The sequence below is a fragment of the Micromys minutus genome (assembly GCF_963924665.1).
Source record: "Micromys minutus genome assembly, chromosome: 10".
NCBI lineage: Eukaryota > Metazoa > Chordata > Mammalia > Rodentia > Muridae > Micromys > Micromys minutus.
The window spans coordinates 33,417,209-33,443,196 of NC_137979.1; the positions used below are offsets into that span (position 1 = coordinate 33,417,209).

The window sequence follows — 25,988 nt, forward strand, 5'->3', positions numbered from 1 at the left end:
ACAAAAATATAAGTTATTTATTTGGCCACATAGCCTAGGGTCTGGGCCTGCACAGCTGACACTTAGAAAAGGAGACAGGAGCCAGAGGCCTGGCTCTCCCACTGCTGTTAGCACCAGACAGGAAGTGTCCATGGCTTAGCTCCACGTTGTAATGTCCTGACTGTCACACACTGGAGACCTGTTCTGGGCAGGTGGCCATGTGCATTCCTTGGTTTCTGGCAGGGTAGGCAGAGCCTGAGTCCAGGTAGGGGTCAGGAAGCTGTAGATTCATCTTCTCCATCTGCAGGGGAAAGGAGAGGCATGGGAGGGATCCACACTGCCTACAGCCCTGTCAAGAGCCTGGCATCTGCTCTAGCTCTGCAACTCAACTGTGTTCCCATGACATACCTCAGCCAGGACCCCTCTCCTTCTCTTAGTCCTGCTCTGTGACCCTGCTGTGCCCACCACCAAGCATCAAGGTGCTGTCACAAGCATGGTGCTTTAGAGGTCAGTGTTCACCTCACCTGTGACCTTCCTGTCTAGAAAGGTGCTGTGCCTGCGCATGGCCACGAAGAACCAGAATCTGAACCCAGGTCCCACAACTGCAAAGCCTGGCGCCTTAACAATGAACTGTTGCATTATAGAGACCTACAGGTTCTCCAAGAGTCTCCCATAACCCCATCTCTACCTCCCACGGAGAATCTGGCTCTCATGCCTCGAGAATGTCCCTCTGAATTCCATGCCAAAGAGCAGAGAAGGACTGGCCAATGTGGGCCAGGAGAACAGAACACCCTGGCTTCTACCACAGCCCCCACTCACATCCGGAGGCACTTGTCTTTCCCGCCGCTTGCTACTCTCTGGCCGTCTGGACTCCAGTCAACAGCATATACCTAAACAGAGGAAGGGGTCAGACAGTGAAGAGCTCAGGGCCAGGGCCAACCGCAGCCTCCGTGCAGTGAGCCTTACCTCATCGGCATGGCCAGGCAGGTCTGTGACCAGTTTCTGGGCCTTCACATCCCACACCTTCAGCGTGCTGTCACTGCTACCGCTGACCAGTAATCGGCTGTCAGCTGACCAGGCAATCTGGTACACAGCGGCCACGTGGCCACGCAGGGAAGCTAGGTACCTGGGCCAGGGGAAGCCAGTGATGGATATTAGATCTTCAACATGTATCCACAACAGTGGCGCTCACCTCGGCTACCTGCTAGCATTGCCTGGGCCCCATGCTAGACCGTTTTGATCATTATTGGCCATTATTTTGTGAAACTTCTCCAGCTGAGTGGGTTTGAGGCTCCTCTCTTGCTAAGCCTCCAGACCCACATGACTCTGAATGCCTGAAAGTCCAATGCACCACCTGCTTAGCCCATCTGCCCGGTGTCCTCCAACGTAACAGGTGCCAGTTGACAGGTGTCGTGGAGTTCACAGCGGGCCAGGTCCAGCTGGAGCTTTCAAGTTAATAGGCTAGCTGTGATGTCTGGTTTAAGCCATTAAGACTCAGTTTCCTGGCTTTCTACTGAATTACCACTCTAAAAAGCCAGTGACATCCCTTCTCTTTTCCCACACACCATGCCCCTTCACCAATCATGGCTGGCAGACCACACCCCCTCATATCAGGGCCTCTTAGACTTAGCCGACAGCACAATCATCAGGCGACCTTACCAGAATCACACTGATTCACAAGGTCAGACTGGAGTCTGTACTTGCATTTTTAAACAAAAGAGATGTATTTTTTGTTTGTTTTTCAGGGCAGGGTTTCTCTGTGTAGCCTGGAACTTGCTCTATAGACCAGGCTAGCCTCGAACTCAGAGATCCACTTGCCTTTGCCTCCCAAGTGCTGGGATTAAAGGTGTGAGCCACTACTGCCCAGCACAGAGGTATTTTTATTAAATAACTTCATGACTGCAGGTGCCTGTGAAGGCCCATGGCCAAGAACTTGAACTACATGTGGTTGAGAACTACCTGATGTGGGTACTGGGGCTCAAACTTGGGTCCTCTGCAAGAGCAATATATGGTACCTCTTTAAACCCTTGCATTCTGCTTTTCTGTCAAAGATACTGGTGTCACTGGTGTGTGGAGTATCCTCTGGGTGTGTGGACACATTTCTAGCTACTGTTCACCTTCTCCACATCCCATTTTACCAATCCCAATTCAGTGCTGAGGTGAGAGGTCTACGTGTCAGAAGTGTGGGCCAAGGAAATCAGACCCAGCCAGTGCCACACAGATAGCAAGAAGTGTCATCAAGTTCACGCTGAACCTACTGCTAATGAGGGCCAGCCTCACCCCTCCACTCACTTGCCCGTCCTGCCATCCCACAGCTTGACAGACTTGTCGAAGGAGGCACTGGCCACGATGCGCGAGTCGGGAGAGAAGAGCACCTGGTTGATGAGGGCCTGGTGTCCTGTCATCCGGGCCAGGGGCTTCTTGTCCTCTGCTGGGGACCACAGGAATAAGGTGAAGTCGTCTGAGCCAGAGACCAGCCTCTCTGGGCCTTGGCCCTGGGCAAGAAAGCACACCGCGTTGGATGTGGTCAGATACTGGCTATGCAGCAGTGACCGAGCTCAGAACTACGGAGATAAGGCGTGGCAGGGACACAAGCTTACACGAAACACCAGGCTAGCCCACAAGGAGAGGGGTTCTATACGTATGTGGAAGGAGTCCTAAGATACAAGGTACAGAATGGTGCTAAAAGGGCGTGGCTTTCATATGTGAGTTGTACTTCGTGTATGCACAGTCTGTGCATGATGATACTATGGATTATCAGATATCGGCAGCCCCGGATCCTTCCCAAGGGAACCATGCCAGACTGCGAAAGATGGAAGATGTTTCGAAATCTTTTTGTATCTTTTGAACCTCAGACCATGCAAATGTGCTCCTTAGACAACAAAGGAAAGACGAGACAAAGGTAGTAAATAAGATGCAATATAAATGATGCCTGGTGAGTTAAGATTTGAAGATTATGAAGGACACGGCCAAGAACGACTTTTTCAAACAGAGACACTGAAGTGGGGCTAGGAGAGAGGCCCGAGTGACTGTGGAGTTTCTGTGACCAGACAAGTCCAGAGCTGGGGTTGCATGCTGGCGGCACAGACTCACCCGCACAAGGTTGTAGCGGCTCGATGCCCTCTCCTTCAGCTCCTTCACTGTGCAGGTGTGGGGAGAGAGAGAGAAAGAACAAGACTGATTAGACATGCACACGCTAGGCAGGAGAAATGGCTCCACTGCAGGCAGCTGGCTCCCCCCTTAACTCACAGGACCCCTGCAGATCTTGGGCGTTCACTGTGGCTTCGGCAGGCTCAAAGGCCCCTGTGCGCAGGGCATAGTCTGTGCTAAGTGCCATGGTGTTCACCCAGTGACCATGACCTTGAAGAGTACGGCACAGCACACCCTAGGGAAGAAGAAGCCAGGTCAGACTCAGGCAGAGACATACCTAGCATCAAGGGGAGAGATCACACCCCATGCCCCACCATTGGATGGGTGACACGAGACAAGAATCAGGAACCTAAGAATTCATCACCGATTCGAGATCATCTCATCAAACTGCACCTGGAAGCTCCAGCCCATCTTCAGGGCAGAGAAGTACATTGGAATAAAAGGGTTTACTTAGTCAAATGGGTTTAAGTGTGGCAAACAAGCAGGCTCTACAAAAACCCAAAACCCTGGTGACGTTGCACGGAGCTGCTTCTCTAAGCACTGGCTGGGCTCCTGGTACAATTCTAGAAACACCAGACTCTCTGACAAGTTTGTAACCAGTAAGGCACTGGCACCCACAACCCATCAGACTAGCTTCTGAATACTCCCAGCCCTTACGTCATGAGCTCTCCAGACTTTGATGGTGCGATCCTGGGAAGCAGAATATAGAAGCCCATCTCCTCCCCATCGGAGGCAGGTGACTGACTGGGTGTGCCCGGTGAGGATGCGTTCACAGCGGCCTGCAGTTGTATCCCAGACTCGTACACTGCCATCTTTGGAGCTGCTGGCCACGTAGCGGCACTCAGGGTTCCTGGAGAAGGGGGAAATGTGATCTCAGGTGTGACCTGGCAGCACCTGCCTGCCCATATTGTGACACATTCTGGACTCAAAGAGGCTGGGGACAATCTCTTAACAGCTTTCTGACAACATAGCAAGGCTGTGCTCAGGTGACATAAGCCACCTCCTTCAGGCAGCAGGGGATATGGCCATGGTAGGCCAAGCTGTCATCTGGATGCTTCTTTCATGCCCCCCACCCCCAGTCTCTGTACTGAGCAGGAGGGGACAGTGCTTATCCCAGCTCATGTGTCTCAGATTGGTGTCACTTACATGTGAAGGGGTTCCCAGCTTAGGCCTGTGATCCACTTGCTGTGGCCAGTGAGGGCCCTGCCCACCTGCATCCCTGTGCTTGGGTCCCACAGGAGAATCTGAAGGACAGAAGCTCATAAGGTAACTTTCTGTGACCTGTCCCGCCAAGGATCTCCCAGCTGACCCAACACATCCTTCTAAAGATCCCTGCAGTCATTCTCTGTCCCCTTATCCCGATGTTACCTACCTGGCCATTCTTGCAGCCTGAGGCCAATTTCCTGCCATCTGGGGACCAGGATATGCTAAGGACCCAGTGCCGGTGTCCTAAGAAAGCAGGGGAGGGAGAAAGGAGCTCCATTCACTTTGTCTCGAGCCAGTGCCTAGCAGCGCATGGTACACCACAAACCCCCTTAACCAACTGTCAAGAGGAAGTGAACTAAAGGAGGTGAGGGAGAACACAACCAAATGCTGCCACTGAAGCTTACTAACTGCAGAGAACACTGCCACTTCCTAGTCAATTCTGTACCTGACATGGTATGAAATGTTTCCATTCGTACCATCCCTCTTTACATCAGCTCTAGGATGGAAAGAATTACCCTCAGTTTCCAGATGCAAAAACTAAAGTTTAGGTAAGGAGTATGCCATGTATTGGACTTCTCTATGAGGTGGTCTCCAGACCTAGAACTTCTTAGAAAAGTACTCCGGCCCCACCCTAGATCTGCTGAAACAAAAGCTCTGGGGAGTCCAGGGTGTGGGTGTGGGGAATAGTTAGGGACTGGCTTGATTTCAACAAGATCTCCAGGATTCTGATCTATGCTAATGTCTGGGAACCTCTGAGGCAGGGGCTGACTTTAAGTCAGGCAGTCCCTACAACCAATTGTTCAGCCCTACCCCATACCTCACACTTGGTCCAGTATCTGCTGACCGGCCTCAAGGAACAGGGAGCTGTGAACAGGCTGCTAATGAGTTGGACTCTTCTGAGCCCTACCAGGAGCTACCAAGCTAACCACTTAGCATGCAGTAAGAGTTCTTTAAGTGGTTAAAGGCATATTGACTGACCTTTGCATGTGAAATGCGGTGTCTCAGTGCTGAGATCCCAGAAGCGCACAGTGGTGTCTCCGGAACCACTGGCCAGGTACCTGGGGAAGAGAGGCCATTTGACTGCTGCAGTGGTGGGGCCCACCCTGTGACACTACACATGTGTATTCCTGCTGCCTATCAACCATCTTCTGGGAACAGACTCTCCATTCCCTCAAGAGAAACAGGATACTAATGCCACCAAGGAAAAGACCCTAGGAGGCCACTTCTCTCTTCTTCCTTTCCAGCAGCAACAGCTCCATCCATCCATCTATCCATCCATCTATCCATTCATCCACTTTATATGTGTTTTTAATATTTTTTAACTATTATTTTATGTGAACATGTATTCTGCCTACACGTGTGTCTGTTCAACATGTGCATGTTGATCCCTGGAGATCTGAGTTACAGATGGTTGTGAGCTGTTATGTGGGTGCTGGGAATTGAACTCAGGTCTTCTGGGAGAGCAGCCAGTGCTCTTAACCCCTGAGCCATCTCTCTAGCCCATCTCCACTTTTTTTTTCCCCTTAAAGATGGGGTTTTTCTGGGTAGCCCTGGCAGACCTGGAACTTGTTCTGTAGAACAGGCTGGCTTAGAACTCACAAAGACCTGCCTACCTAGTCTCTACTTCCTTGGAAATTTCTAGAAAAACTTTTGAAGCTCTTCATATTCTTCTGTTGTTTAAGGCGGGGTTTCTCTATATAGTCCTGGCTGTCTTGGAACTCACTATTTAGATGAGGCTGGCCTCGAACTCACAGAGATCCGCCTGCCTCTGCTTCCTGAGTGCTGAGATTAAAGGTGTGTACTACCACCACTGTTCATGTTCTTAGAGTACTGTAAGAAATTATTCATTTTCATAGGGAAGTAACAGATGCGGAACTCTGACTTGTTTATGTAACAGTTTGGAAAGGAATAGCTTAAATCTTCAGATGACCAAGATAGGCTCTTCTGAGCCCGAGTCTATGACAAGCAGCCTAAGACCCCATGAATAATAACCCAGGAGGGTCCTCTCCACCCTTCAGAGGATAAACCTCCACATCCCAACAATTCTGCCAATGTCCTTACTTTCCCGTGGGGCTGAAGGCCACAGAAATGACGGCTTCGCTGTGACCCTCCAATGAGCTAGTGCACCGTGTCACGGCGCGGACCCTGAAGACAGCTTGAGGCTGGTAGATGATGTCTATGATTTTCTCTGTCTCCACAGACTGGGACTCCAGTGTCTTCCCCAGCGAGGATACAATCTCAGCATCGTGGACATAGAAAGCAAGGGGCAGGGGCTCCTCCTAAGGGCAAGAACAACGGAGTAAATGGAACTCTGCTACAGAAGGATGGGGTGGGGGGAGCCAGCTCCCCACTGAGCTGTGGGGGGAAGAGGCTCTCTTCCAGCCTTCTTGCTTGGGATGCACTTACTGTTCCCAACTGAGTATGACTTGTTCGTTCGTTTGTTTTGTTTTTCTACATAGGGTTTCTCTGTGTAGCCCTTGATGTCTTAAAACTCTCTTTGTAGTCCAAGCTGGCCTCAAACTCACAGCAATCTGACTGCCTCTGCCTCCTGAATGCTGGGATTAAAAGAAGTGCACCACCATGCCTAGAGAACAAGACTTATTTATTTATTTATTTTTTATAACACTGAGAAGGAAATCCAAGGCCACTCACAGAATTTTGGAGCCTTTTATCTGCATCTCACACCCCTTGAAAGTAGACATTAATATCTCCACTTGATGGATTAAAAAAAAAAAAAAGCCTACTGCAAATAAGTAATTAGCTCAAAGCCCTAACCCTGAAGACTAATTCAGGTCTTTGGTATTTTTAGGGTCTTAGATGAGAGTCAATACACAGCCCCATATGTCGGGAACCACCAACATTGTGCTGGGCTGGTTAAAATTATAGACTAAGGTAAGAGCAGGAAGGTCCAGCAGCTGCACTGTAAACCTGCCACTCCACCCCATTAGTGACACTGACAGGCAGATGAAGAGCACAGGTTTTGAGTCTGGTTAAATCCATCTGATCTGGCCTCCGATGCTCAATCCCAACTACGGCATACCACCATGCGACTAATTTAACCCCTCTGGACGTGTCTGTAAAATGAGGGTGCTTATGCTGGGCTGTGACATGGAGTCATGGAAATACTGCATCCGATGAGTTCAAAACACAGCCTGTCTGCAGATGAGTTGGCATGGAGAATATTTTTCCTGGGGCCGACCCACGCCACCAACAATGTCGGTGTGCAGGTTGAGTCCCCGGAACACCGCGGCATCGTTTAAGAGTGCTCACCTGGGCCAGCAGCGCGTTGCACACGAGCTGCAGCTTGTCCGGCGTGATGTCCACGGGCACGTCGAACGGGGAGCCCAGCAGCTGGCCGCCCTCATCCTGGAACTGCACGAGCAGCCGCTGCACGTCCCCTGCCGCCGCCTCGTCCTGCAGAAGCAAGCCCGGAGGCTGTCAGTCGCCCTCTGCTTCCCTCCGGCCTCGGGACCCCCACGCGGAGACCTCTGCGTCCCCGCCCCGTGCGCGTACACTTACCTCCACGGTCGCCGCCATCCTGCGTCCCCACGTGGAGGAGAACCGAGGCGCAAAGATGGAGCGTCGTGTCCATGTTGTGCGGGGCAGACGCTGGCCACAGCGCCCTCTCGTGTTCGGAGGAGTCAGGCCGCTCTAGAGGCCCGGCTTGCCAATCCATGCCCTCTACATTATCCCTTGCAGGATGGATTCTTTCACACTTTCCCCAACAGCAACGCTGGTCAATTTTAGTAGCCAAAACCTAGAGAAGTTAATTGATTTGCCCACCTAGCTTACAGAGGCGGGAGATGGTGGAGGTTGAGACCTCCGGGGTCCAGGCAGCAGGGGTGCCAGGAAACTATTGGGTGAGACAGAAACTTTATTTATTTATGGGTGGGTTTGCAGGTTTTACTGTGTGTGTGTGTGTGTGTGTGTGTGTGTGTGTATGATATATGTATGTATGTATGTATTTTTTGTATTGAGATAGGCTAAGGGTGTGTAGTCTAAGTAGACCGTGAACTCCAGAACTCCATAACCCTCTTGTCTGTGTCTCCCAGGATGGGCTGCTGGGATCGTAGCATAGGCCACTGTGCCCAGCTGTCTTGGCATTTTTCTGAGCTCTTTCAAGGTGTGGCCCTCTCCTGTACCTGCTTTTTCATAGGTAATTTATTCTGTCTGGAACTGTTACAGACAGATTTGAGTCTCTGCTCTCCTTATGTTTAAGTACAAAGAATACAGTGCCTATAAGGAAGTGGTAAAACTGGACGTGGTAGTGCATGCCTTTGATCCAGGCTCTCAAGACACAGAGACAGGCAGATATATCTCTAAGCTTAAAGCCAACCTGGTCTGCAGAGCAAGTTCCAGGACATCCAAGGTCTACAAAAGAAAACCCTGTTTCAAACAAACAAACAACAAACACCAGCCAAACCCCCCCCCAAAAAAAAAAAAAAAAATCCTAATAAAAGCCAAAGAAGGCTAGCAGGGTAGCAGGGACCTTGTGCTATTTGGAAGTTTTTCCTCTTCTGAGGGCAATGACTCCATCTTCGAGGGACTCTAACTTCTGGCCTTCTTCACATTGTTCACCTCTTGGCTTAAATATTAAATAAATTCCTACGTGCGTACATTCATTCATATGAAAAAATGAATTGAGCCTCTATTCTTTACCAGATAGTGTTCTCGGAACTTGGCATAGATTAATTCAATTACTTAGGGAAGCCTTTCCTAGGGCCGTCTTTCTTCCTTTCTGGTATTCCTCACTATCATCCATGGACCCCCCCCCCCATATACAGGAGACACAGGAGAAATGCTTGTGGACTGAATTACTAAATCAGGAACTGAACATAGGATCCCTTGATCCAAACACCACAGAACCAAAGCTTCTCTGCTAGAAGTGAGATCCGTTGTCACGTACCTCATTGCTTGGACCCCAAGTGAGGCTCTGGGCTTAGGATCCATCCCATGAAAGCAGAGAATCCATCTATCCACTCACCCACTCACCCACCACCATTCAAAAACCGAGTGTTAGGATGGACATGGTGGCACACACCTCTGGTTCCAGCTGTAGAGGTGGCTGAGGCAGGGGAATCACTAAGTCTAGGAGTCTAAAGCCTGTCTGAAGCAAGCTTGGAAGACAAAGGGCAGCGAACCAAGAAACAAGCAAGCTTGTGTGTTAGGACTAGGCCTTTTGTTCAAGGGCAGCGGGACCTGTCTAAGGTAACATAGTTGCATATCCATATTCTTTTCTTTTCTTTTTTTTTTTAGTACAGAATAGAGTTCATTCAAGTCATGGGAGAGTTAAGAGGGTAGTAGAGGCAGAGAGAGAGAGAGAGAGAGAGAGAGAGAGAGAGAGAGAAGAGAGGAATAGAGTAGGGGAGTAGAGGAGTAGGGGCTGGCCATGAGCATGTGGAGAGAGAGGGGGGAAGGGAAGGGGAAGAGGAGGGGTAAGGGGGGAGCAAGAGAGAGAGCAGGGTTGCAAGAGCGCAAAAGAGCATATATCCATATTCTAAAATCACAGTGATACTTGCTGAAGCTACTGTGGGTGTCCCTGTATGTGGCTTCTCTTCAGTATCTTTCAGGTGTGTTTTAAAATATATTGGAAGTATGGGGAGAATAAAATAAGGAGAGCAAAGAATAAGAATGATGACCCATCTATCTCTCCACTCATTCATTCATTCATTCATAAAAAAAAAAAAAACACAGAACACTGTCTGCCAGGCTCTGTACCTGGGATGGCAGTAGAAGTTCTCAAACAGCAACCTTGACCTCCTGGAGCAGACACTGAAGGACAGGAGAGTTCTGACTCTCTGTGAGAACAGCCTTTTAAGGTTGGTTGAAGAGAAGCAAGCAATGCCAGCTCCCAGAGACACCCATCCACCAGGTGATGGCCACTTTTGAAGAGGAGCCTCTTCTTGTCCTGGGAGGGATCTGGATCAAAGGAAGGTGGGTTATAGTCCTTGAGCTCAGGGGATTCCAGGTCTGACTTAGGAGAGTGAAATCTAATCCAGATGAAGGGAGCCAGTATCCAAGGAAGTTACAGCCAGACGGGGGGACTGAGTATGTTCATCAACGAAGACAGGGATGGGAGACAAACACGCCCAAACAGCAACCCACTCATTCACACTGAGTTAGCAAGCCCAGGTGCTGTGAGCAAGTATGAAGAGAAGCGAAGGGATCTTCTTCTGTTCTGCTCTCCTCCTCCCTCCAGAGAGTCCCTTCTGGAAGTCTCCAGAGGGACCTGGGCAGCTGCTGTGTGTCCAAGTCTATCAGCCCCTCAGCTGTCACTCTGCTCCCAAAATAGCAGGAGTGGTGGCAGTGGGGGGAGGGTTGTTTATCTGGAGACAGAGGTGGGAAGGGGTATTATAACTTTGCCTAGGTAGGGCACGTCTCCAAGGGATATCCCTGTCTCTTCTGGATCTTTCTCCCACACTTTGAGGTATGAGTCTAAAGTCATGCAGGACTGCCTGAGCGAGGTGTTTGAGGTCCAGAGGGTAGTCAGCCCCTTCACGTGGGCATAGACGTCCAGTCCAGGCAGGGGGAGGGCCCTGTATCAATGACAGCTTCCAGGAGCACCTGCCCCTGTGGCCAAATATAGTCTGGAGTCACTGGCTGGGGTGATAAAGCCTGCAGGGCGGGGGCTGGGAGCAGCAGACGGAAGCTGTCTGAGGTGGACTGCAGGGCTCCGGAGCAACACCTAGAAGGAGGCATCTCTGGGAGACCGTGAGTAGGGTGGGAGACGGGGCAAGGAGAAGGCCCGAGAACTTTCTGGCCTGCAGGCCTGCTTTGGTTGAAAGAGACAGAGAGGGAAGCGTAGGGGCTCTGACAACCCTTTCATTGGGAGTCAAGCTCCATCAAATATCAATGTCCTGTGGGGGGGTGTCAGTGGATTTAGGGGTGTTGTAGTAATTACCTTCCAGGCAGTGTTTCCACCCTACACTGTGGAGAGGGAAACCTGGGGTTCTCTCTAGCTATCAGGCCAAGGCCTGTCCTGGGTATTCAGGAAAAGGCTGACCACGCAGGGCTGGTGGTATCCCCCACAGATGGCAGAGGCTGAAGCGGCACAACTGAAGGAGGAAGGGAACCAGCATTTTCAGCACCAGGACTACAAGGCGGCCACCAAGAGCTACAGCCAGGCCCTGAAGCTGACCAAGGACAAGGCCCTGCTGGCCACCCTCTATCGGAATCGGGCAGCCTGCGGCCTGAAAATGGTCAGGCGACAGAACAGCTTGGGTGGGCTGAGGGCAGTTGAGGCTGGAGATAAAGTTGTGATGGACTGTGGAAGCGAGCTGCCATCATCCTCACCCTTGAAGTGGCAGATGTGCCTCTTATTCCCCGGGGCCGCTGCTCTAGAGAAGCAGGAATCTACAGAATCCTCTGCAGAACAGCCCTGTGGCAGCCATTGCTCTCATTCCTGTATTACAGTCAAGAAACCAAAGGTTTCCCAGGTGGCAGGGGAGCTGGCATTTAAACCAGAGCTGCCCTGACACTAAAGCCTGTACTTTTCTGTACCAGGCACAGGGGTGCATCCTGAGCCTCTGATAACCTGCAGCAACCCCCTCTCCCCCGAAAGGTCTCCCCTCACTTAGGGAAAGCTGGTTGGTTATCTCCACTGGGCCCTCACTAATGGAGTTTCTTCCTGTTTCTCAGGAGAGCTATGCCCAGGCAGCTTCAGATGCTTCCAGAGGTGAGCTCCACACTTTACCCAGCACAGCTGCACAGGGGTTTGGATCTGACTTCCATTGTTATTAGGTGCTATGATAGTCTCTGGGTTCTGAAGGTCAAGAAACAGCTAGAGAAAGAAACAAAACATCTGGCAGTGTGTAGCCCAGGGAAGACAGCTCTCAGGGGGGGATAAGAAAGGTTTAGTTTCACCACGGGAGCTTCCGGGACAGACTTAGGATCAAAGGACAAAAAAGTACAGGGAGGAATTGGGTAGGGATAGGGAAAGTTGGGTGTTTTTTTGGGGGGGGGGGCTGTCCTAGAACTAGCTCTGTAGACCAGGCTGGCCTTGAACTCACAGAGGTCAGTCAGCCTCTACCTCCCAAGTGCTGGGATTAAAACCTTCTACCACAACCATCCGACTGTAAAAGATTTTTTTGATGAAGTTGCCTGGCTGCCTCAGGAAGGAGGAGAGCACCACATTTCTGGGGATATACAAGCATCAGCAAGCTGGAACTCTGATGGGGAGCATTGGGAATCAAATGGAAGTTGGGAAGTGTTGTGGGAAGGGAGAAAAGGGGAGAGGACTTTAAACTTTCTGCCAACCTTAAGACTTTCTGGGCAGGAGAACAGGGAGATCTGTCTTGTAGCCCAGCCCCCTGAGGATCTGCCTGTCCCCATCTGCAGCCATTGACATCAACTCTGCTGACATCAAAGCATTGTATCGCCGATGCCAGGCACTTGAGCATCTTGGCAAGTTGGACCAGGCATTCAAGGATGTGCAGCGTTGTGCTACTCTGGAGCCAAGGAACCAGAACTTCCAGGAGACCCTGCGGAGGCTTAACACCAGCATCCAGGAGCAGGTACACCGGGCCCTTCCAGAGAACCTCGGCCGCTTCCATTCCATTCTTATGGGGAGAAGGGCTAAGGAGGTTAAGATGGAAGGACAGAGTGAGCCAAGCCTTTTCAGCTATGATCCAGAGACAGCACAGAGCATGGGTAGCCTCCATGGAACAGCTAGGCAAGTATGTCCACCCATGGAGAGAGCTGTAGTGAGGGTACAATCTACTCATGGCTACCTTTCTTTTATGTTTCACATGGAAGCTTTGAAAAGGAATTACAATCACCTACTGAGTGTCCATTATGACTCTAGGGGGACAAAGGTAGCCAGAAATCCTTGGGAGTCAGGAAGACCAATGGGGGATAGAGGGTCAGAGTCGGTGGGAACGTGAGATCTTTTCAGAGTAGACAGACAAAGGCGTGGGGAGCCCGAGCCTGGGAGGAGAAGCCCCAAATCCTCCCCTGGCTCAGATACTGGTTACTTTCTGGTTGACCAGACACGTAGGCTTTCTCCCGTAAAAGCAGGAGAGTGGGAGCTCACTGAGCCCTCTGCTCCAAGACATCCTGTGTGGCTGGGCCAGGTCACGATGCAGTGCAGGGAGGGGGGGACGTAAAAAGGGGGAGATGAGAGAAGGGGTGAGTGAAGGAGGAACCTGCCCACAGAAACAGATGAGCCCAGACGAGCAGGCAGAGGAGCCGCAGTTCTCAGCTGCAGGAGGCACGGAGGGAGCTGACCAGATGACCACCTAGACCACCTTAGGAAGAGGAGGAGAGGCTCTCGGTCCTGTGAAGGCTTGTTGCCTCAGTGTAGGGGAATGCCAGGGCGGGGAAGTGGGAGGGAGTGCGTGGGTGGGTGGGAGCACTCTCATAGAGGCAGGGGGAGAGGAGATGGGATAGGGGAGTTCTGGAGGAGAAACCAGGAAAGGTGATGACATTTGAAATGTAAGTAAAGAAAATATCCAATAAAAAGAAAGAAAAGAACGGTTCAGAGTGGTCCACTCAACTGATGAGGTGCTCGAAATCTACTTCTGGCTTATTAGCCTGGAGACAAATTTCTACTTTATCGCCAATTAAATGTCTAATGGTTGATTGCTTATGAGATTCTTCTTTGGGAAAGGGTCACTCTATGTAGCTCTGGCTGTCCTGGAGCTCACTGGGTAGACTAGGCTGGCCTTGAACTCACAGAGATCTGCCTGCCTCTGCTTCCTGAGTACTGGGATTAAAGGCATGGGGCACTATCCCTGCTCCTTGTACATGTTTCTGTCTGTGGCATCTAGAACAGTGCCTGGTATAAAGTGGTCATTCAGTTAACGTTAAAATTATCATTATTAGCATCACCATCATCACTAATTATTATTATGAGGGGGATGTGGGGTCAGAGTAGGTGGAGGTTGGTTTTCTCTGCCCACCTTTGAGGGTTTTGCGAATCAACTTAGGTCTCAGGTCTTGCTCTATAAAAGCCTTTACCAGCTGAGATATCTCACCCCCTCCCCGCTCTGAACGGATGCCCTAGGGTCCAGAGTAGATCTATTTTCTGAGTTGAATATATGAAGAATAGGTGTGCGCCAGCCTCCTGCTTCACTTAGGGCTCTCTCTCCTCAGCTCCGTGTGCAGTTTTCTACAGACTCCAGGGTACAGACGATGTTTGAAATCCTTCTGAACGAAAACAGCGAGGCTGATAAGCGGGAGAAGGTGAGTGATGCGTCATTCTTGCCAGCAGAGGCCGCTCTCTCTACGCGGTTCCCCTTAAAGGCTTCCTTTAGAGGGCGGTAACCATGACTACAGAGAAACCTTGGCTCCACTCCTCTTTAATATTAGAAAACGGTACTACAACAGCCAGGTATGGTCATAGTTACACATGCATGTTTTGTATAGTGTATACATACAAATAGTGGAGTGAAAACACCCAGGCAGAGTGAAGCCTATCTGAGACCTCAGCTGGATTGATCATGAGTTCAAGGCCAGCCTCGGTTACACAGAAAGACCAAAATAAAACAAAGAAAAATGTGAAATAAATAGGAAATGTGTTCCCAGGCTCCACTGAACAAACTTTAAGTGTGCTGAAGCCACAGGTACAAGCAAGACGGGCAGCATAGCCACAGAGCACGCTCACCTTGCAGCGTCCCACCAGAGAGCTCCATTTGCTTCTGTTCTTTGGCATTTTAATTTTCTATAGTTCCACAAAAGAGGAAGAGGAGAGTGTCTGTAGAGAGACTTTATACCTCCCAGAGATCAAAAGGTGTTAAGTCTGAGTCAAGCATATGTCTTTAATCCCAACATGTAGAATGTGGAGGTAAGAGGAGCAGGTGTTCAAGGCTAGCCTCTGCTACTTGAGGCCTCTGAGGCTAGTTTGGGTACCTGGCATGGCCATTGAGATGGCCAGAGGATAGAGGTGTCTCTTGTCAAGTTTAACAGCCTGAGTTCGATTCCCATGGTGGAAGAAGAGACCCAAGTTCTGTAAGGTATCTTTAATCTATGCACCTCCCCCCATAATAAATAAATTATAAAAAATAGAACTTAAAGAGGAAAAGAAAAAAAGAAAAAGAAAAAAAGAAAGAAACTGGCATTAACCATAAGAAGGGCCAAGAGAGGGGTGAAGCCATTGTGGCGAATTGAACAGCAGGGTCAGATGGCATCTTTGTTTAAAATCAGATATTTTGTTTATTGAAATTTTGGCTTTTGTTTTGATTAAAAAGTATTTAATTAAACATTACTTATCTGAATATTGGGCTTTTTGTTGCCTCCTTAAGTTTTGTACCTACAAGGAATATCTAACTTGCCTCACTATAGTTTTGATCCCCCCAAAATACTGACACATTCAAACAATGCTTCGTTTCACTCAGAAACACTGCAAAGGGATCACGCTGACACATTAAAAAATATTAAAATATGCACTGGTAACAGTTATCTCAACCAAAATGTCTGATCTGTTTCATGTTTCTTTCCCGTCTTCAAGAGAACATTTATTTTTGTCAGAACTTGGGTGATGATGCCTGAGGAAGGGTGGTGTATTCTTTCTGTGGCCAATGAATTCACATGATACAAAAAATGTACTTTACAACTTCTCTGAGGACCCAGCGAGTTGTCATGGATAAAGCAGCTTTGTTTGGAACAGCACAAAGCCCTAAGCTTATAGCAATGCGCAGGCCACATTTGCCTGACGTCTCAGCCACGTACCCACAGTCTTTGTTAGGATTTCCATTGCTGTGAAGAGACACCATGACTAAGGCAACTCTTACAAAGGAAAAGCATTTCATTAGGACTGGCTTTCAGTTTCAGATGTTTAGTCCATTATCATCATGGTAAGAAACACGGCAGTGGCAGACAGATGTGGCACCAGGGAAGGAGCTGAGAGTTAGTTCTACATCTTGACCCTACAGGCAGCAGAGGGGAGACTATTTTCTGCAGGCAACCAGGAAGGGACCAGCATTCTGACGATACAGTCTTACAGTCCGTGAACCAGCTCCTGCACTGGGTTCATGGTCAAAGCCTCCCTCTGGCTTCCTGACACCCTCCGTTGTTTCTCCCTCAGGCCGCCAACAACCTCATTGTCCTGGGCCGTGAAGAAGCAGGGGCTGAGAGGATCTTCCAGAGCAATGGAGTGACCCTGCTGTTGCAGCTTATGGATACTAAGCGGCCTGAGCTGGTGCTAGCTGCTGTGCGGACCCTGTCTGGCATGTGCAGCGGCCACAGAGCTAGGGTGAGGGGCCAGGGCTTGGGATAGGTGGTGTGGATGGCAGCCGGGCCAAGGAAGCAGAGAGTGGCACATGGTCGGGGTTGTGGTTGGCATAATTAGAACTTGAGACAGAGCCTCAAGGGCCTCTTGCCTCCCAGCCTGGTTTATGTGAATCAGGGCTCAGGAGTGCTCCAAGCCCTTTCCCTGCAAGCTGGAAGTGGGCTTGACTAAGCAGATGTGTTGGAAGTTGAGTACGAAAGAAGTGAATGCAAAAGCTTTGTAATGCATATTTCTCCATATTCAGCAGTTGAATTCAGTGTGTCTTCTACACTTACATCTCACTGAGGTTCTGCCACAGGCATGGACTCGGTGCCCCCAGGACTCCAGCATAGCTCAGAGTCTCCGGAGGAGGTTTCATTCCCAGCCTGTGGGCCCCACTTCCCCCGTAGCATGATTTGGGTAGGACAGTCACCACCCCCACTTCTTAACCCGGATGCCAAACTGATGAGAAGGGAGGGTTGCTGACTCTGTCCCTGCTGGGGTCTAGGCCACAGCCATCCTGCACGCAGTCCGCATAGACAGAATCTGCAGCCTCATGGCCCTGGAGAATGAAGAGATGTCCCTGGCTGTCTGCAACCTGCTCCAGGTCATCATTGACTCCCTGTCTGGGGAGGACAAGAGAGAGCATCACGGGAAGGAGGAGGCCTTGATTCTAGGTAGGAGATATTCCTCCATTCTGGTTCATGTGGACTCCAAGACAGAGCCAGCCACCACCAAACATTGGCAATTCCCGTGAGCACGGGTGGCCTGGTTCGATTTTAGTATGTGTGCTGGGGCGATAGAAATGGAAGCGGCACAAGCCACTGAGTACAGGGTTGTCCGGTTTCCAGCCTGGAAGGTGCTGCGGTAGTGATGGCTCATAGCAGTGTGACTATGTTTAGTGCCACTCAATTTTGTGCTTAAAAACAGTTAAAATGGTAAATGTAGGTTATTCATATTTTATCACAGTGTAATAGGAGCTCACTAGGGAGATTTGGAAAGAAACAGAAATCTGCAAGGAAGAAAAATAGTCTCCTAAACAAAACTCTGTACTCATTCAGACAATCCAATGGGTCCCTCCTGTCTCTTCTTAACCATGTAAATATATTCGCATAAATATCAATTTAAAAATTGGAAATCTGAGCTGGGTGGTGGTGCACACCTTTAACCCCAGCACTTGGGAAGCAGATGCAGGAGGATCTCTGAGTTCAAGGCCAGCCTGGTCTACAGTACAAGTTCCAGGATGGCCATGACTACACAGAGAAACCCTGTCTTGAAAAACAAAACAAAGTTTATTAAAACCATACAAAATATCACTGCCAGTCAGTCATTACCTGGAAATAAGGGGCTTTCCAAGAACAGGAGCTGTTTGAAGATAAAGGGGGTGTTGGGTGGGACAATGTTCAGTGGCCAGAGTGACCCTTGGGGCTGTTGTCTGGGGATTTCTTTGCTTTTGTGGGAAAGATGTGTGAGATAGACAACACTGTCGTGGGAAATGCACGTGTCCTCGGTACCTGTTACTTTTGTGTAACCAGGACCCTGAAACCAGACAATAGCTTCAGGAAGGATCTATTTTGCTTGAATGCTCAGAGGGCTTATCCAGCGGTTGCTTGAAATCATGCACTTGGGCTGAGTATCAGATAGAATGTTGTGGAAGCAGGCATAGGAGGAGGCTTCTTACCCCATGGTGAATAGGAAGAGGAGGGGGAGAGGGAAGAGGAAGAAGAAGGGAAAGAGGAGGAGGAGGAAAATAAAGAAAGAAGGAAGGAAGGAAGAAAGGAAGGAAGGAAAAAAGAAAGGAAGGAGAGAAATGGGAGGTACCGCCTGGAACAAAAAACATCTGCCCTGAGTGACTTTTTTCAATCAGATCCCACCTCCTAGAGTTTCTGGAACTCCTAAAAATAGCACCATTAACCGATAAGCACTTGTGCAGGAAGATGTTTCATATTTGAACTGCTAACACTCGGAAAACGGGCTTCAGGCCTTCCAGAATCCTTTTAGACATTTCTGCCATTCTTAGTCTTCTCCGTGTGAGATTTTCTCTGGTCTCTATTTGCTCTTCTTCAGATACCAAGAAGGACCTGAAACAGATCACCAGCCACCTGCTGGACATGCTGGTCAGTAAGAAGGTGTCTGGGCAGGGCAGAGACCAGGCACTGAACCTGCTCAATAAGAACGTTCCCAGGAAGGACCTGTCTATTCATGACAATTCACGCACCATCTATGTTGTAGATAACGGTGAGATGGGGGATGAAGGGGCTTGGGATTCAGCCATGCCAGTGTGGTAGGCTCAAATAGATACTCATCTCTGTAGAAAGAATAGGAGGATGTTGTCTGAAGAGTATCTTCAGTGCCAGCTGCAGGGGATGGCAGGCATTGTGTAGTAGGATTCCCCCAGGGTCTCTTGAAGCTGGTAGGTCAAGGCTCTGAATTAAGGGCAAGAATATACCCAGGAAGTGGTTAGTACCCTAAAACATTGGATAGATCTAAAAGGCAGGATTAAGTGTTTGTAACAAACAGGACTGCCAACCACGCAGTCCCCATGCACCCATCCAGCACAGTGCACATGCTTAGACTTTAACACTTGACCCAGGTGCCTGAGGACCACTGTCATACTCCCCTAGCCCTGTTCTGATCCCTGTATATATTCTGAAAGCTGAACAGCATTGGCCTCTGTCTTCTCTGCAGTAGGATCAAATATGTGGTTTAAAGGATGGAGAAGGTGGGGAATGTATGTGTGTGGGACCATTTCTTATTATCTTCCTTGGTTGGAAGGCACTAGGTGGAATAGCTCTCAGATGAAAACCAAGTGGATTTAAAAGTACCAGGGAGGCCAGTGCAAAGCCACAGCATGAAGTATGTGTGTAACTCAGACAGGGACAGCGAAGGTTCTGGGAGGGGAATCAAAGCAAAGTAATCTCTTGGCTTATAAAAGGGAGGTCCTGAGTGTTCTAAGAGGTGAGAAGTGGGAGGGAGTCATGGGCAGGATGGGAGGAAAATGTCAGAGGTGAATTCAGGGTGTGTGGAGCAGGTGCATTGTGGGGCATCTTTGCAAGCCAAGCTTCAGTGTCTGGGTTGGTTCATGGGGCCCTACCTTACTGAACCCTTTTTGTGTGTGAGTTTGTGACTTAGTAACTATGTGTTTGGCTTCTGCACTCTCCTGGGACATAACTCCTACAACTGTCGTGATTTTCACTAAGCATCTTTTAAGCTGATGAGACTAGTGCCCGGGTGCCCGTGCAAAGCTTGAGAGGAATATAAGTAGGTTTCATGGAAGCTAGCCATGTGATTGGAGACTGGGAACTTCCTACTCTTCTCAGCTGAGTCTCCCACCCCCACCTCAGGGTGAGACTGAGGTCGTCACTAACAGACAGTGACATAAATAGTCATGTCTACATCATGAAGCTTCTATTTCAACACAGCAAAATACAAACCCACTCCTAACTGAGGAGGCTCAGAGCTTTGTGGGCGATGGACATGAACGGTCTCTGGGCTGGCAGCACATGGACTCTGGAGCCCCACACCCTTTCTGTATCCCTCATCCTGCATCTCTCCCACATCCAGCCCTTCCTGCCTCATCCTTTCTATGAACTGATGGTGTAGTAAGAAAACCATTCTTCTGAGTTCTGTGAACCATTCTCACACATTATCAGCCTGACAAGGGGATTCCAAGGGCCTGTTTGGAGGCATGCTGGGCAGAGGATGGGGGAAAGCTGGGACCATCTGCAGTGGAAGCCATCTTGTGGGACTGAGCCCTCGGCCTGAGGGGTTTGTGCCAACCCCAGGTAGTGTCAGAATTGAATTGTAGGATACTCAGATGGTGACAGGCGTACCAAGAGGAACAGAGAGGAAGTGGAACACTTCCTTAAAGTGGTAAAAATATATGCAGTGTAACGTTGCTGTCAATCACTTTCCGCTCCCTCCCAGCACCCAGAGCTCTGCCCCTCCTGCCTTTGCCTCTGCCCTTCTTCCTTCCTCTGACAGGTGTCACTCAAGGTCTCTCCACCTCCAAGCTACCTCTGACATTAGTTGACACAGAGGCTTTCTGGCCTGAGAGTTAACTCGGTGGGCTTGACAACAGACCTCACAGGGAAGGTGTCCTCTCTGTATGTAACTCGGCTGGGCTACAAGATAATCAGTAGCATCCTTGGCTTCTCCACATCCGAAAGATGAAACTGATTGCTAAGCAGTAGGATGGTCGTTAGGCTTGGATCAGGGAACAAGCCCTTGGCACTACGGAAATGCTCCACACAATCTGGAGAGGGAGCAAGAGGTCTGATCTTCCATCTAGCCCTGTACCTGTCCACTCACCTTTTAGGGACACGAGGGTCAAACCAGAGCCTTTGACATGCTAGGGAAGCGCTCCTTGTCCCTGAGCTCTGTCTGAATTCCCAGCCTGTGGCTCTGTCTGAAGCCAGTCGCCTCATTTGCATTGTTAGTGCTCAGTACCCACAGAACCTCCCTGCCACTTTTCTGTGCCCATTTCCACAGCGGGTTGGAGGTAGGACAGATAAGGGGCTCATTTATTTGTTAATCTACTTGCTCAACAAACATGTGGGTCTTGCTTTTAGTCTGGTGGAAGAAGCCACTGAAGGTTCTTCCATAAGGTAAGGAGAAGAGATAATGATTAATAGCTACAATAGAAATGATACATTTGAAGAGCGATTATGCCTCTTGGATGGGTGCTAAGCTATTTCTGTACATCATTTGAGTGATTCCTCGAGTCTATAAAATGGGTTGTGTATTTTCACATTTGTAAATGATAATATTACTGAGGCTTGGGGAAAAGACAGTATGAAGTCATATATAAGGACGTTCAGACCCAACCCATGAACTGAGGTCAACTACTGTTGTGTTCAAGTATGGTAGTAAGATTGGCCATGCAACAGGCGGCTTGCTCCACAGGTGCAGAGTCAGATGAAAGGCCAAACCCTCTTGTCCCCTCTTTAGTCCCCTGAACTCTGGAGAGGCCATGTCTGCAGCCACAGCTGACAGAAACCAGCGATGAGACATGTTTGAGGGGGACAGAGAACCTCAAGAATCTCACTCTTGCTGCCGTCACCCCATAGGTCTGAGGAAGATCCTGAAGGTGGTGGGTCAGGTTCCAGACCTGCCCTCCTGCCTGCCGCTGACTGACAACACCCGCATGCTGGCCTCCATTCTGATCAACAAGCTCTACGATGACCTGCGCTGTGACCCAGAGCGCGACCACTTCCGCAAGATCTGCGAGGAGTACATCACGTGAGTTCCCAGAAGGCACCAGCCACCTATGACTGTGTATCCAGTCACCCCCGGTCTTCTGTAACTCACAGAAAAAATAGCAATTTATCACCCCCCAGGATGGGTATCTGGGAGTGGTGTAGCTGCAAGTCACAATCACACTGGTCTAGGCAGCAGCCACTGGATGGTCTGATGGCCTGATAGTTTGACTGGGGTTAGAAGGTATTTCTAAGAGGCTGCACGCCAATGACGGTGCACTGGTCCTGGCTGTTGGTCTATAGTTCCTCCCATTTGGACCTCTCTATCAGCTACTGATGAGTCTTTCTCCTTACATGTCCCCCACCATTTCTTTGATGCAGCTCTTTGGCTTTTTTTTTTTTTTTTTTTTTCCGTGTAAAGACCTGAGCTCAGATCCCAGGGAGCACTCTTTCTTTTCTTTTTCTTTCTTTCTTTTTTTTTTTTTTTAAAGATTTAAGATTTATTTATTTTATGCATGTGAGTACACTGTTGCTATCTTCAGACACACCAGAGGAGGGCATCAGATCTCATTGCAGATGGTTGTGAGCCACCATGTGGTTACTGGGAATTGAACTCAGGACCTCTGGAAGAGCAGTCAGTGCTCTAACCACTGAGCCATCTCTCCAGCCCAGCTCTTTGATTATTAATTCCAGGGACTCCAGTGCATTGTCCAGATTTCTGGAACACTACCCAATGTCTCAGAACCTAGAGTTTTTATAAGGAAGCTGTATTCTGGCTGAGTCCTAGGTGGGAAAGATGTCACCTTTTCTCCGTGTCTTCTCTCCCTTCCTAGAGTGGCACACTGGTTTTGTAAAGGGTCAGGGAAGAGATATTTTGAATCCTGTAGGACAAATCCATACATTTATTTATTTATTTGTTTGTTTGTTTATTAGACAAGGTCTCACTATGTAGCTCCTACTGGCATAAAGTTCTCTCTGTAGACCAGGCTGGCCTCGAACTCACAGAGATCAAGTGCCTCTACCTCCTGAGTGCTGGCCTATGTGAGCCACTCTGTCCAGCAAATTCATACATTCCTATCACCTGTGTAGTTATGTATTATTTTCAACTGTCAAACGAAGACCTCTCGTGAGCGCTCAGGTACGCCAGCTCCCATCCAGTCCTGCTCTCCTGTGAACCCTGACCTTGGCTCTTCATGGCTGAGGCTGCCTACCAGAGCTTCTGCTCATCCTACTACAGGAGTCCCTTTGTCCTCAGAGCTTGAGTCTTAGAGAGAAGTCTAGACCTACAGAGCTCCATCTAAGCAGAAGATGGAGCTCTGAGCAAGCCTGGGTCAGGCGGTGAATCCCTAAACAAATGAACAGGCTGGCAGACACAGCATGAGTTGCGGGCCAAAGTTCCCACGTAGGTCCTCCACATGTGTGAGGAACGCGTGCTTGTAGAGTGTCGGGTCCCGATTGGTCAATGTCCTGGGGCTCAGTGGAAGGCAGCTTGTTGATCAGCTGAGACTACTGGGACAGGACAGTTGTCAGGAGCCTATTCTACTTGCACTGGTGTCTGTGGGACACATCGGCTGTTTCCGCACCCTCACCTGACAGAGGGCAGCTTCTCAGGTGCCTCGCTGGGCATGGCTGTGGCTGTCGTTATATATGGTCCCCCCAAGTTAGGAAGGCTATGGTTGGCTGATAGGCATCAGCCGAGGTCTCTTACTGGTCCTTGCCTCAGCTGAGGGGGCTCCCCCATCCTTTCCAGTGTAACCAGCATCTCATGACTTGTCACTCACCCCAATTTGAAATGACATTTTAGGGTGCCCCAGCTCAAAACTCATCAAGGGAGAAACTTTGGGGTGACTGCATTGCAAGCCAATACGTTCCTCTGTGCTGTTTCCTTCGCTGCCCAATAATTCAACTTCCTGCAGGTCAATCCCCAAGGTCAATGTGCTGCCAGGGGGACATCCCCTGTGACCAGCCATAATGTCATGTGTCCTTCAGAAATAATAGCATTATGCTCTCTATTTGTAGAGCAAAGAGCAGAGACTCAGGAAGGTTCAGTGAATCGCCCAATGCCACACAGCTCCTGAGGGAAGACAAATTTAAATCTTCCTCTACACCATACTTTCTACCTCCTTGGGTTGAGTCTCTTGACCACCTTTGTCCTCTTGTTTTAGGAGCAAGTTTGATCCTCAGGACATGGACAAGAATGTAAATGCCATCCAGACAGTGTCGGGAATCTTGCAGGGGCCCTTTGACCTGGGCAATCAGCTGCTAGGCATGAAAGGTGTGATGGAGATGATGGTGGCTCTGTGTGGCTCGGAGCGCGAGGCTGACCAGCTGGTGGCTGTGGAGGCTCTCATCCACGCCTCCACTAAACTCAGCCGGGCCACCTTCATCATCACCAACGGCGTGACGCTTCTCAAGCAGATCTACAAGACCACAAAGAATGAGAAGATCAAGATCCGCACGCTGGTGGTGAGTAAACTGGGTGCCCAGTGCCAGGAATACCAGGATGAATAAAACATGGCCTTCATCCTTGAGGGGGCGTGTCTTAGGGTTTCCATTGCTGTGAAGAGACTCCATGACCAAGGCAATTTTTTAAAAAGAAGATTTATTTGTTTCGGGCTGGAGAGATGGCTCAGCAGTTAAGAGCACCGACTTCTCTTCCAGAGGTCCTGAGTTCAAATCCCAGCAACCACATGGTGGCTCACAACCATCTGTATTTGGATCTGATGTCCTCTTCTGGTGTGTCTGAAGACAGCTACAGTGTACTCACATAAAATACATAAATCTTTTATTTATGTGTGTATATAAGATTTTAACTCAAGACCTCTGGAAGAACAGTCTTAACCACTGAGCCATCTCTCCAGCCCTGACCAAGACAATTCTTATACCTTTATTTAACCCAACATTTTATACCCAATATTTAATTGGGGCTGGCTTACAGTTTCAGAGATTCAGTCCATTATCATGGTGGGAAGCACAGCAGCATGCAGGCAGACATGGTGCTAGAGGAGCTGAGAGTTCTGTCTTGATCCACAGGCAGCTAGGAGGCTTTCTTCTCTGCTGGGTGGGACCTGAGCACCAGGAAACCTACATGGGGACATACTTCCTGCAACAAGGCCACACCTCCTAATAGTACCACTTCCCATGGGCCAAGCATATTCAAGCCACCACCATAGAGGGTGTCTTAGTGTCATTATTGTTGTGATGAAACACCAAGACCAAAAATCAAGTTAGGAAAGAAAGGGTTAATTTAGCTTACACTTCCATATCATTAAAGGCAGTCTGTACCTGGATGGCACCAGCCCAGGGATGGTACCACCCGCAGTGGGCTGGGCCTTCTCCCTTTGATCACTAATTAAAAAAATGTTTACAGCTGGATCTTTGGAGACATTTTTCCAATTGAGGCTCCTTCCTCTCTGATGACTCTAGTTTGTGTCAAGTAGACACAAAACCAGTCAGTATGGGGAGTCAAGTACTAGGGACCCTCCCCAAACCCCCAGGTCCATCCAAGTGACCCTTCAGACAAAGTGATAGGCAATGCTGTGGAAACAGAGTCAGGAGAATGACCTTGAGTTTAGCACTAGGAAATTACCCTCCATACAGTGAAGAGACAAACACGGGCACTGCCCAGGAAGTACTTTCAGAGAAGACACCAACAAATGTGTTTCTTTAACCAGCTGTTGGACTTTTCATTTTTACTATTTTCATCTTACTGAGTTATTTACATTCTCCTTTCTTTACCTCATAAAAACCTGCAGAGAAGATTTGCCTCATTGGCCTGGACTTGAATTCACATTGATAGTTTTTATTTAATTATTTATTTTATGTATGTGAGTACACTGTAGCTGTCTTCAGACACACCAGAAGAGGGCATCAGACCCCATTACAGATGGTTGTGAGCCACCATGTGGTTACTGGAAATTGAACTCAGGACCTCTGGAAGAGCAGTCAGTGCTCTTAACCGCTGAGCCATCTCTCCAGCCCACACTGATAGTTTTTGTTGTTGCATTTCTGCTTTTAAATTTAGGTTGTAGCTTATTGTGATGTGTCCCAAGCTGACCTTGAACTTGCAGTGACTCAGCTTCTTGGATGCTGGAATTAAAGGCCATAGCTCCAGACAGGTTTTATTTTGTTTTGAGTCTTATCTAGATTTCAGGTTGGCCTCAAACATACTATGTGGCCGGTCTGGCCTTCGACTCATTATTCTGCTTCTATCCCCTGTGAGCTGGGATTATAGGCCTGTACCACTCTGA

The 25,988-nt window shown here is 49.2% G+C and overlaps 2 protein-coding genes across 4 annotated transcripts in view; one reads left to right on the forward strand and one right to left on the reverse strand.

Annotated features, from left to right (window-relative positions):
- On the reverse strand, positions 1-10,189 carry NLE1 (notchless homolog 1). 2 transcript variants are annotated; one of them, XM_080922354.1, is made up of 14 exons: positions 10,054-10,189; positions 7,855-8,092; positions 7,606-7,749; positions 6,397-6,614; positions 5,314-5,393; positions 4,502-4,578; positions 4,276-4,373; positions 3,787-3,979; positions 3,229-3,364; positions 3,073-3,119; positions 2,272-2,474; positions 946-1,105; positions 799-869; positions 1-280 (listed from the first exon to the last, which is right to left on the reverse strand). In XM_080922354.1, exons 2-14 carry the CDS (start codon positions 7,870-7,872, stop codon positions 268-270), a joined length of 1,458 nt encoding a protein of 485 aa, XP_080778480.1. In that variant the 5' UTR covers positions 7,873-8,092; positions 10,054-10,189; the 3' UTR covers positions 1-267. The 2 variants fall into 2 exon arrangements, with proteins under 2 accessions (XP_080778480.1, XP_080778479.1); XM_080922353.1 differs by lacking the exon at positions 10,054-10,189 and having other exon boundaries at positions 7,855-9,163.
- The window catches only part of UNC45B (unc-45 myosin chaperone B), a 27,766-nt gene continuing 11,923 nt past the window's right edge, over positions 10,146-25,988 (forward strand). Inside the window, exons 1-10 of one of the 2 annotated variants that reach the window (XM_080922352.1) lie at positions 10,146-10,269; positions 11,367-11,534; positions 11,974-12,010; positions 12,673-12,848; positions 14,428-14,517; positions 16,358-16,525; positions 17,049-17,217; positions 18,608-18,778; positions 21,610-21,781; positions 23,904-24,204. In XM_080922352.1, the coding sequence (XP_080778478.1) occupies positions 11,367-11,534; positions 11,974-12,010; positions 12,673-12,848; positions 14,428-14,517; positions 16,358-16,525; positions 17,049-17,217; positions 18,608-18,778; positions 21,610-21,781; positions 23,904-24,204 (1,452 nt within the window). In that variant the 5' untranslated portion in view covers positions 10,146-10,269. Of the gene's footprint in view, positions 10,270-10,915; positions 11,047-11,366; positions 11,535-11,973; positions 12,011-12,672; positions 12,849-14,427; positions 14,518-16,357; positions 16,526-17,048; positions 17,218-18,607; positions 18,779-21,609; positions 21,782-23,903; positions 24,205-25,988 lie in introns of those variants that run through there. The other variant, XM_080922351.1, reaches the window with a different exon arrangement.

Excerpts from the sequence above, each read along its gene's own strand:
- NLE1 (XM_080922354.1), bottom strand. Across the intron at positions 4,579-5,313 it reads ACCGCATTTCACATGCAAAG|GACACCGGCACTGGGTCCTT; the intron begins GTCAGTCAATAT and ends CTGCTTTCTTAG. Across the intron at positions 2,475-3,072 it reads GCCGCTACAACCTTGTGCGG|GGCCAAGGCCCAGAGAGGCT; the intron begins GTGAGTCTGTGC and ends TTTCTTGCCCAG.